The 12,065-nt window shown below is 35.3% G+C and overlaps 1 protein-coding gene across 1 annotated transcript in view; it reads left to right on the top strand.

Moving 5' to 3' along the window:
• Positions 1 to 12,065, top strand: part of LOC116165843 (metabotropic glutamate receptor 8-like) — a 102,940-nt gene that overhangs the window by 48,910 nt on the left and 41,965 nt on the right. The window contains exon 2 of the mRNA XM_031480537.1: positions 6,160 to 6,291. Within this exon, the coding sequence (XP_031336397.1) occupies positions 6,163 to 6,291 (129 nt within the window). The 5' untranslated portion in view covers positions 6,160 to 6,162. The remainder of the gene's footprint in view (positions 1 to 6,159; positions 6,292 to 12,065) is intronic.

The following is a 12,065-nucleotide window of genomic DNA, read 5'->3' as shown; positions in this document are numbered from 1 at the left end:
TAGCGTGCAAATATACATTGCAGAGATTCACTTACACAAGAAACAATAAATTAATTTAAAAGGAAGGCATATCGTATACAGTACACGCGGGCTTCCTAACCACAAAAAAATCAATGTTAAGCAAATTAATTCTCTTGTTTGGGCATTTCTTTTGTCTAATTTAAAAAACAAATTTTCTTCAATTTATATACTGCAAGGGCATTTAAATTGTAAAGCAACATTGGCCGTTAATGTTGTTACTAGGGGAAAAAATACGTTCGAATTGGGAAAGCTACATTTAAAGGATATTCATCACAGTTTCCGAAATCGTGTAAAATCCATAGATTAAAAAGGATGTACCTATTCGAATTGCTGTACTAAAATTAATACAGTAGCCCAAATTATGCGTGAAAGGCGTTTGTTTGCGCCCTTAAGAACTCTAAATGAGAGGATTACGTTGAGCGATTGTAAAAAATTGTCTTTTATTCGTGGAGAAACGTAAATGAGTGTTATTGGGAATTATTCTGATGGAAATGAGTTTAATCTTTCTGCATTGGTAATCGGGGGATTCTGGAGGTATAAAAATATTGTCAGGATATCAAGTGGTAGCGAGGAGTAACATTGCGGTCGGATCGATTCTTATTTTTCTCAAGTCAGAGGGGCTATTTTCACATATTGGAAGCTGAGGAAGAAGGTTATTTTATCTACTTCAATAAACTTTGGGTTAATAGTTGTAGAAATCTACACATTTACAACAGTTAAACTGAATGATCGTTTTATGTAGGTTTTAGTGCATTACGTTTAGTTAACAGGAACTAAATTAAGTTAGGTGATAATTTTTACATTTTGTTAGTAGTTTTCTAAAAAGATCAGTGGGAAGTACGATAATGCGTACGAAATATAACCCTTTCTATTGCAGTTTAAAGTAATATTTCACTTGGCGCTTTAAAGCACGCCTTCCATTATAAAATTTAGCAATTAAGAGAATCGATTAAATTCATGCACAATTTTCAGGAAGTGTGAAAATGTATGTTAGAGCGGCAATTTGCGAAGTTGCGCGTTAATATACCATTCAATAGCTTCCCCTTCGTAGTCGGACCGTGCGTGAACAGTTTTTGGCACAGACCAGCTGTTAGCAATATTCAACTTTATCAGAATTTTTGGCCGTGTTTGATTTACGACAAATGTAGATAAGAACTTTTATTACCGGCATATTTTCTGTTTTTAGTAGTAGATTGATAAAATCTAGATCTAATGCCCTTTTTATATCCCATGAACTATGCCATTTTAAATTCTGTACATTTACGACTCACTCTGGCTATACAATTTGCAACGATAAAAAAACCTACAATGTAATCCATTCCTTTAACGTGCAATTAACATTGGCGGAACATATCTCGAGACCAGGTCCATTGGCCAGTGCTACGTTTCCGCCGTAAAGAGTTCAGCTCAAAGGCAAATACTGGTTTGGTAGATCATATTTCTTAACCCCACTGGATCTAGCCCCCCCCCCCCCATTGTGGATCAATTTAAGAATTGAGTCCAATGTAAACAAGTTCAGTTGAAAATATCCGTTGTTCAATGTGCAAACTTTGAGGGCGAATATCTCGAGAACTGTTTGTCGGAGGAAATAACTCTGAAAGGCAAAATGAATCGACTGGACGAGATATATCTATTGGCGAAGTTGAAGCAAATATCTTGAAAATGAAGGGTACTCTCAAAGGGCGAAAACATCATCTACATATTTACTGGCGATGTATTGGAGAAAGGAAAATACAATTGTTCTTGTATTAATAGCGTAGATTTTAAATATATATATATATGTCGTAGTCTTTTAGTGAAATCCGTCATTTCACGAAACGCCTAGTCCGAGGCCTAGTCATTTAGTGAAACGCTGAAAATTTGTACGTGTGGGATAATTTCCCTTCCCCTTCTAGATCGATAAGGATACCATTTATCGATTTCCAATGGGGACGGAATCCAATCGCTTGGCCCTGGAAAGTACACTGTGCCACAGTTTCATATAAATGACTAGGCGTTTCGTGAAATGACGGATTTCACTAAAAGACTACGACATACAGTGAGTTTTTTTTAAATGCGAACATAGGAGTTTGCATGCAATGTAATTTCCCTATGTTCGATTTTAAAAAAAACAAATCAATCTATGAGATGTGCGCGGTTCACATCCCCAAAACGCGCAATTTGTGTGACTATGAACAGCAACTCATAGTCTTTATGATGAAGAGTACTCGGTAAGATTCTTTTAATTAAGCCATGTGAGGCCATAGCAACTTTATGATAAATTTTTCTTTAACTTACGATAACTTGACTTCTCATGGCACGCGCTGACATCACAATTCATTGTGAACCAACCTTCAATTATTTGTAGGTCATGTGCACCTGATATTCTACTAATTTGATTTATTCAATACATAAATAAAGAAAATAAATAACGAAAACAATCACAATAAATGTTCGAAGTGTCCTTCTTGACATTCTAAGCAATAACCTAACCGATTTCGTAATTAAATTGGACGGCGGCATTTTAAAAAATGTGACAGCTGCCAATTGTATCTACTACTCATTTGAACTACTCAATAGATTGATGTGTTTTTTTTAATCGAACATAGGGAAATTACATTGCATACAAACTCCTATGTTCGCATTTAAAAAAAATTCACTGTATATACAATTTATACTTGTTTTGTATTATCTTGTTGATTTGCAAGACGCTAAACTGAACTGAATTCCTTAAATCCTTATAGTTGTAGGTATACACTTCCTTTTTTACCAAAAATCGACTACACCAAAATTCAAAGGGCTGTAACTTTTGAACTAGAAGCCCAATCTTGGAACTGTTTGAAATTATGGATTCTACAGGCCACATTCTATAAGAAATTTTTTTTTTCGGGTCGATCTGACACAATTTTTTTTCGGGCCTCAAAAAAAGGCAGTGTTTAACCTTCCTTTTTTACCAAAAATCGACTACACCAAAATTTCTGGGAAAAGCACTTATTCTTATTAATTTTGGTGCGTAGAATCCAAAACAATTCGTACTTTTTTGATCAGACTTCTCAAAAAAAAGTTATAGACTAGAAACCAATTTCGAAAGAAAATTCAAAGGGTTGTAACTTTTGAACTAGTAGCCCAATCTTGGAACTGTTTGAAATTATGGATTCTACAGGCCATGTTCCATAAGAAAATTTTTTTTGATCTGAGACAATTTTTCTTTTGGGACTCAAAAAAAGGCAGTGTATAACACTTCCTTTTTTAACAAAAATCGACTACACCAGAATTTCTCGGAAAAACACAATCCTATTAATTTTGGTGCGTAGAATCCAAAACAATTCGTACTTTTTCGATCAGACTTCTCAAAAAAAGTTATAGACTAGAAACCAATTTCGAAAGAAAATGCAAAGGGCTGTAACTTTTGAACTAGTAGCCCAATCTTGGAACTGTTTGAAATTATCGATTCTGCAGGCCAGATTCTATAAGAAAAAATTTTTTTCGGGTCGATCTGAGACAATTTTTTTTCGGGCCTCAAAAAAAGGCAGTGTACCTAATCGATAGAGTTTGTTGTTAATCGCGTTCTCCCGGCTCTACCGCCGATTAGTGGATGATTTGAACACACCACATAATAAATCTCCACAGAGCCCTTCAAAGAAATGATTAGTGCTCCGTTTAGCAACTTATGTATGTTACGTTTTTACCTTCAAAAATTATAGTATCGACACTAAAAGATAAATTTAGCATCACATTGACATATTTCAGGTTTGCGCAGAAAATTTATTTACAAACAAACTTGGAACAATACACGATCAAGTCCCAGAAGGCATTCGTCAGAACTTTTAATGAAGTTAAAGATGTTGGTAAGTGGCTCGCCTTCCCCTAACAAGGTTAGGTGCCTTTTTCTATGGAGACATCACACGTTTCTGTTCCACTTACAATTACACAGGGAACGAACAGTTAATTTGATGATTAACTGTACTTAAAACTATGTTCTACATCTGACGTTAGTTCATTGCCATTCAGGCGGATGGAATCATTGGCAAGTTGCGTAAAATGGAAATACTAATTCGTTTTCGCAAATTTGTTGCTTGGTTTAAAAGGGGAGACTGTATAACAAGGTTTGCGGTTTCAAAGGGATGTGTAAATATATTTCATTCATTTTAGACGTAAATAGGTTGCACCCTTAATACTGCAAGTTTACGTAATAACTTTCACGCTTAAATTTTGTATGGAAAGTTAAAATTTGGTAAGTGGAATTCTTTACAAGTTTCCTCGCAATATGAACTGAAATGAAGCCCAAATGCTGCTATAATCAATCGCTACTTTACCCGTAACTACAACTTAGGAAACGAGTAAAATTTGGAATTGGCGTACGAATCGCAACAACATTCCAATCGAGGTTCCGCTAAAAAGTTAATAGGAAAACTTTTGACAGATCCCAAGGCAGTATTCAGAAGTTGAAATGTTGGTTACTGAAGAAATCTCTTATTTTATCATGCGGCCGATGAACAAATGCAAATTGATTTTAAGACATTGAATCAACCCGTCCACTAATCCAATTTCCCCCTTTTCTAATGAAATGTAAAGCAAATTGAAGAGACTGCTTCAAATGCAGTTACGTACTCGATCTAAGTTTAATAAATTACAAAATTTCATACTCAATCATTCTTATATGTCCATCAACTTCGAAAAACTAGATGGTGACTATACTAGCGTTTTGTCGCTTTTTTGCCGTTAATTAGTTGTGGAAATAAAAATTTTGCCGCTTTCATACTTTTCTCGAAAACTTAACGAGACACCACTGGAAAAAATAAATATATTGGAAAAGTAAATGATGCTTAATTTGCCACTTTTTGCCGTTAATGTATAAGTGCGATGGGTCAAACTACTTTATAAAAAATTGTTGTGGTTAGCACAGATACCACCCGCTCACCAGCGATTCTGCCATTTTATGTGTAAGAATATGTGTACCAAATTTGGTTCCAATCGGTTTAGCCGGAAATGAGAGTTTGACACTAGCGCATGCGCGATTCTCCCCAAAAGCTTTTCAGAATAAGAAAATAAGAAAATCAAATTTGCTTTACATCGGGTCAACGACATACCCACAGACCGACAGACATCATCGAGATTTTCTTTGATTCGGATTCCTAGTGCTCAAAGCGCGTATTTCCGTAAAAAAGTTGTGGGGCGGGGGTCATTTTTTACCCCGATTGCATACCTCCCTTACTAACGTGCGGGTTGTAAAAATGTGAAGAACTGTCTGGCTATCGACTTCGGTTTTTTGCCTCAATAATAGATATGTGGCATTTGAACCAATCTTGCATGCCCCAGTGTATCAAATACAGATCGGTAACGCAAAATTGCGTTCCGCTTTTGTGAAAAAACGCAATTTAATCCCATTTGCACAAAACAATAAAGCCGTTTATAGACAATAGTCAAATTGGGAAATGTTAACTAAAACAATAATAGTTCGAGAAATGTCAACCATTGTTTCGTTTCATCGAAATCGAACGGCCCTTTATTGTTGAAATTAATATAACCGCCTTGGAAGCGTAGGTTAATTTTTTGATATTATCTGCTATTCTCTCTGTAATTCCCCATCTATACCCAAAAGCGTATACCGTTACGGGTGTTTACCATATCTGAGAAACGCATCTGCATATAGGTAGGCATTAACTGTAATTCATGTTTTTGTAACTTACTTATGCAGAAAGGGTTGATTTTAATAAGCACGTGCAGCCAACATTTAAAAATCCAGGATGTATAAGCGAATGATTTCCGAAGACTCAGTTTAATTTAAAAATGAAGCTGAAAATCTCGGATTTTCCGTATGCTTAATTTGGTTTTATTTATAAAGGTGGGAAATAAAATGAGATTTATGAAATATGCATGCACATTTTTCGCTGCCTGTGCTTAAGTTACGGTTTCTGCTAATATCCATTCAATGGTAATTCGGTCTCGGTCTGCAGTTTTCTTTTCAACTATCGAATTTTCGATTACGAATAAATCGATTATAACCTAAATAAATCATTTCAGTAGCTTGATAATGTCGTAATAGGATTAAAGTCATCAGGATTAAACATATGTCGGATTAATAACTTTTGCGCAACTGACCATTAGCAGCTGTACTAATTGCTATAAAAAGAATTTTAAACTACCTTTTTTTTTCAGGATATGTCTGAATATAAATGCGATTCCGGGAAGCCACCAGTTTATGTTCCTCATAAACCCGTGTCAGCTGTGATTGGGGCATCTTTCAGCGTAGTATCCATTATGGTTGCAAATATCCTCCGCCTTTTTAAGGTAAGCCGTGTATTTAGTACAAAAATTCCTTAATTTGAAAGTAAAATTTTCACTGAAATTTAAATCCCCTGTACATAACCTACTCACTTGCCACGGAAAATGTGAATTTAGAAATATCTGTTCCAGATTGATGGCTTTATTGAGAATATATAAAAGTCGGTTGTCGGATTTCTTTTGAAATCCAATCACGAAGTTATCTCAAAGTGAGTTTATCGGTCATTCTGGATAGGACATTGGAAGGATATGTTTTATGAAACTACTTATTAAGCTTCCGTCAAAAACTGAATCACTTACCTTATATTCATTACATTCTAGAACGTTATTCGGTTAAAAAGATATGCTTCCAGAAGCAATCAACTTCTTCCTCATCTTTTGGATGCTATAAGTATATTAAGACGGGATGGCAAAATTTTTAGCGATACAAGGTAATACAATAAACGCCATTTTAACTTTTCACCCTCCTGTGCCCCCTTTCACATTGTTCCAGTCAGGGCACGGGTACAGGGACCCCCATCATGTAGTCGGTGCCTATGATTCGGATAGCAACCAACATAAGCTTTCACTTAACGGTGTGAAAAGAGGGGCCAAAATTTCCGAATTTGCCCAAAGCAAAAATAGACCTTACCACGCATTTTTTGCATTTATTTTTCCACTAGGTACTGAAACAATTCTACTTACAATTAAATAGAAAACCCTCTCATCAAGCAGAAATGCGAGTCAATAAGGGTTGAACAATATCATCTCTCATCATGATATTTCCCAACAGATAAATGCTTCTAGATTACTATCACCTTCCTTAATCGATTTTTTTTTATAAATTTCAGAATTGCAAAGTGCCGAATATTGGAACGTAAATTTAAGTACGTAATTTATTTGTTTTTTTTATTTTTTTTCGACATTGGTTTCTAGGCCATAACTTTTGATTGAGAAGTCTGATCGAAAAAGTACGAATTGTTTTGGATTCTACGCACCAAAATTAATAAGAAAAAGTGTTTTCCCGAGAAATTTTGGAGTAGTCGATTTTTGGTAAAAAAGGAAGGTTAAGTATTCAAATACTATGCGAAGTATTCGAATACTTCTCAAAGTAGCCAAATACTTTGCGAAGTATTCGAATACTAAATATTTGTGAAAGTATTGGGTTACAAATTCAAATACTGCTTCCATAAAAGTATTTAATTACAAAGTATTTGAATACTTTAAAGGATTTGAATACTAAAAAGTATTTACAAAATCGAATACTGCCCAGCTCTGCTTCAGCGTTGAAATTGGAACTGACCGAAACGCAATTCGATTCGTCGCTCCCGAGTATTCTAGAATGTTCTCACGTTCAAACACGTCGTATTTCCTCGGAAAGGTTGCGTCACAACTGTCTTCGCTCTTTATCGCCGATTCTTTATTTTTCATGGCGCCTCGGGATTTCTGGAATATTCGCTACAATTTTTCTTGATATAAATTCTACTGGTAATCGCATCTAGAACAGTTTTGACTACCACAAACGGCATTTTTAGAGAAATCATCTACATTTTGTTTTTTAACTGCGTCGTGCGGAAGCAATGCGGTGAACGGGTTTTTCCAAGAAATCCCAATTGTGAGTTGCCTCCGGCCCATCATTATGGGTGTGAGTATGGTAACTGTCAAGTTAACGGTTTCTGAGCAGCTTGAGGTTTCTGGCAAACTGCTTTTCTGGAGATGTTGGAAGAGGGCCGTGGTCATTATATACGGGTAGCTTGTGCGAAATGTTAAGTGAATCACCCGAAGTTAGTACTGGGTGAATATTTGTTAGTGAAAGAAACTGCCATTAGGACGTGTGAAAAAAATTGCCATGGGACAACTCGCTGCAAGCTGCGAAAAAAACATAAAGAAAGAAAGAACGAAAGAAAATTAGACAATAATTTTTGGAAAGGGGTTTTAGGGCTGAACGTTTTGATGGCAAATGTATCACCTGCCTGTGGCTTACGGAATACGCCCCAGGAACAAAGGAAAAATTCAATGTTCACTTCTCTACCATGATCATGAAAATCTTCGGTTACTAGGGGGTATCCAGACCCCACGGTTTTACATTTTTCCCAAAACCTCTTTCCAAAAATAATTGTGCAAGAGCTAAGGGGTCTAAACGTTTTGTGCAAAATGTAGAACCGAGAGGCCTGGGGGTACATAATACTCCCTAATAAAGGAAGATCTATATGATCGTTGTAGATGTAGAACCGGTGGCCTGTGGGGTGTTCCATACCCCCCCAGAACAAGAACATAAACTATTTTCTTATTGCCCTCCCCAAGAATATTAAACTGGAATAATGAATCAAAAAACAACAACCAAAGGTTTGAATACAGAATATACTGTATAATCAAAAATCAAAAGTATTCGATTTTGGGTGCCGTGAATCTGGCGGCATCCATTTTGCATATCGCGTTCGCATACCAGGGGCCCTAAACCGCAAACGTCGGAAATGACTAAAAACGCGATTCGCATTAAAAAAAGTTGAAGTATTTTACTGTGGGTGCCGCTCCCGTGAAGATGGTGGCACCAATTTTACATATCGAGTTATCAAACAAACGTAAACAAGCGATAAACAAACGATTTGCATATACAAATATTAGCATATTTGGAGGTGGATGCCGTCACTTCACAGCCATCATATTTATCAATTTTCTGAAATCTATTCGGGTTAGTTTTCCAAACTTAGTCCTTCGCTGGTTACCCTGGACAAAGAAATCTTGGAATGGGGTAGACACTTAATGTCGTTATTTTTTGGCCCACATGTGTATATTTTGTGTTGCTCTGAAAACTAAAAAAATCAATCGTTAGTCCGCCCTATATCAGTTTATTAAAGTTATTCAAGTAGGTAACTTAAATCATTTTCTATATTGGATTATTTGCACGAATCCTAAGAAGATGAGCTTTTTGGGCGTTAATAAGTTTCAATTAGCACAAACTAGCTAAATACAAAGTACCAATCTGATTTAAAATTAATCACGACGCAAACATACAAATGAATAATTTCTACGTTCTCATTAAATTACACGTTGTTGAGTCTGTAAATAAATTTTGCTGGGAAACTACTAAACGACCCACATGTAATTGGAGATTTATAAATACAGTGGCACACATTGTTATTTGACATATTTCACGTTTAGAATAAAAAGGTCCTATTTAATTTATTACAATCCTCCAGAGTCCGCACTGTGAACGAATTCATTTCAAATTAAACTGAATTCAACTTCTAGTCATTCATGAAGCATTCTCAACGGCAGCAAAGTGCATTATGAACTCACAAATTTCTCTGTTCAATTCAGATTGAAATCTTTCACGAGGCAGACTTTATTTTGCAGGAAATGACAATAAAGCATTAAAATGGTTCCGTAGTAAATTGGTAGCCTTATCTCAGTTGACTTGTTGCATAATGTAAAGGAAAATCTTAAAGGGCTGCATTAATTTTTAGCGTTTACCCATTTTAAATGCCCTCTAAGCTGATCTCGGGGGTTTAAGTTTTAATTACACAACTAGAAATTCAATTATACCGTTGAAATGAGATTCTATCTAAAATTGGATGGCTTTTAATACACTATCTATATGATGCAGGACCGTCAGGTATGGCAAAATTAAGTTTTTTTCAATTGCACGGTACCTTTTCAATTGAACAATTCCTTTCACATTTAATAAATACCAATTAGTGAATTGGCATAATATACAAAACTCCCTATATTAGTTAAACATACAGCAGAATATTTGCGTAACGTGCTTCGCGTTTTTTTCAATCTTGAAAGGCATAAATTAAACCATGTTGATACGCAAATATTTGTTTTCGTAATTAAAGAATTTTCCTACTCGTTTATAGGCTATTCGAAAATCAAACTTGTAGCGAAAGGCTTTAGATTATGCAACTTAGAGGCGATTCGCTGAAACTTCGTAAACTTCTGACAAATTCTTGAAGGATATGTTGAGATGAGAAGTACTGGAATCTTATTAATTGCCGCCCTTTGAAATACGTTCTGGCAATTTTAGTTCCCCAGTTCTAAACTTAGTAAGTGTTATCTTAATTAGTTACCTCGTTAGAATCGGTAATTAATTTTTACTCGTGCGAATAAGATCAATTTCTAGCTCATTGATATTGTTCACACAAACTCCCTTTGATTTCAACGAGTGTGTTTTTTTCAATTTATTTATTTTGCTGTTGTTTTTGCATATGCAAGACTAATGACCAACGTAAACCGAATTGCTTATAGACCGTGTGCTTCAATTAATATGCTGAAAATGGGAGAACTACCCTCTGGAGCAAAAAACAGTTTTTTTGAAGGCAATTTTCATTACTTCCAACAGAATTGTTGAATTCTTATCGATTCTGTAAAGAGACCATCTAAATAGCGTTTAAATTTTTCGAATTTTCATAGAGATAGGTAAAGTTGGACATTTTGAGGTTAGAGTATGCAGGGTGTCATAATTAGAGGTTGGTGGGTGATGACTAAGGTTAGCGAGCTGTATATACGCAGTGAACGTTCAATGGCTTTAGAAAATCGATGGTTCCAGCAAAAAATGTTTTTTTACTTTGCGATAGATTATAAAACTCCTTTATTTGACGCATTCTTTCTCGACCAGACACTAATAGTTTATGTAACTACAAACGTTATTGAGTTTTAATCCCTTTTCCGACGTTAGAATGCGTATCCGATTAGTTCTGTTTGGGTATTTGAAAGGTTTCACTTCTAATAAAAAAATTTCCGCAATTTCCGAAAGTCGTAACGTTTGGTTTAAGGAATCGTTATGGTTAAAAAATTCAAAAAATCTTCACAAATAACATTTTGTGCTTTTAACTAACACTGGGTTATCGATGACAATATTAACCAAAAAAATATATTAGCTTCCTCCTGGTAGTGGGACTAATCGCCGCTTAATTACGGAGTGAAATTTTGAACGTCCACAAATGGCGATTTATTTTCAAAATGGCGATGTCTGAATGTTCATTGGTTGCTGTCTCTCTTACTACCAATCTCAGATGGTTCTAAATTTCGTCAATCATTCCCATCTTTCCCAATATCAGTTGACTCGAGGATTTTCACGGTACGAGGTTATATCATGCTTACTAAAAAATGTAACCCTATATTCTAATTAAAACGGATGCAAATTAGAGCCAATTAAAAACGAAGACGCAGACAATTCCGCTTTACTTATTTCTGTCCAAAATTTAAATGCTCCCATTACAAAAATTAGCTTACGGTTGTTACAACGTTTTTCTTTTGTAGTTTTGCCGCTGTTATATTAATGTATTCTGGGATCAGAGAGTATAAGTATTTATCGCTTTTCTTGGAGAGAAAGGACGTAATTCTTCCTTTATTCGGGATCAGGATTCGGAGAACCAGGTGTGCTTTCGGTACACAGATTTGCAGTCTTTTATTGAAAATTTAAAGATATGTTGCTAATGTACTGAATACTTTTTCACTGAATTAACAACTTCTCGTGAGAAAGTGAATTAAAGCTTTCATAACCCACGCTATCAAATCTAAAAAGTTTTGGTCCCTCAAATTATAAGTTTTGGTAATGGGGCTAAAAAAGTCTACGTTCTATGCTCACTTATTGTTTTCAAAATTTGCTTCGTTGTGGCATTGAACAAGCAAAAGTTAGGTATTCACATTGTTGGGATTGACTTTCATCATTGAATAAAAATAGTGTTTTTATTCAATGATAGTGTTTTTATTCAATGCTTTCATCTAATTCAGAAACAATTTACACAATACCGCAAGGACAAATGCTTTGTAATTACGCACAAGTGTAAACAAGA

Source organism: Photinus pyralis, unplaced genomic scaffold (assembly GCF_008802855.1).
Source record: "Photinus pyralis isolate 1611_PpyrPB1 unplaced genomic scaffold, Ppyr1.3 Ppyr1.4_LG3a, whole genome shotgun sequence".
In the NCBI taxonomy this organism is placed as follows: Eukaryota; Metazoa; Arthropoda; class Insecta; order Coleoptera; family Lampyridae; genus Photinus; species Photinus pyralis.
Note: the sequence above shows the minus strand (reverse complement) of the source record. Positions and strands in the feature narration are given on the sequence as shown.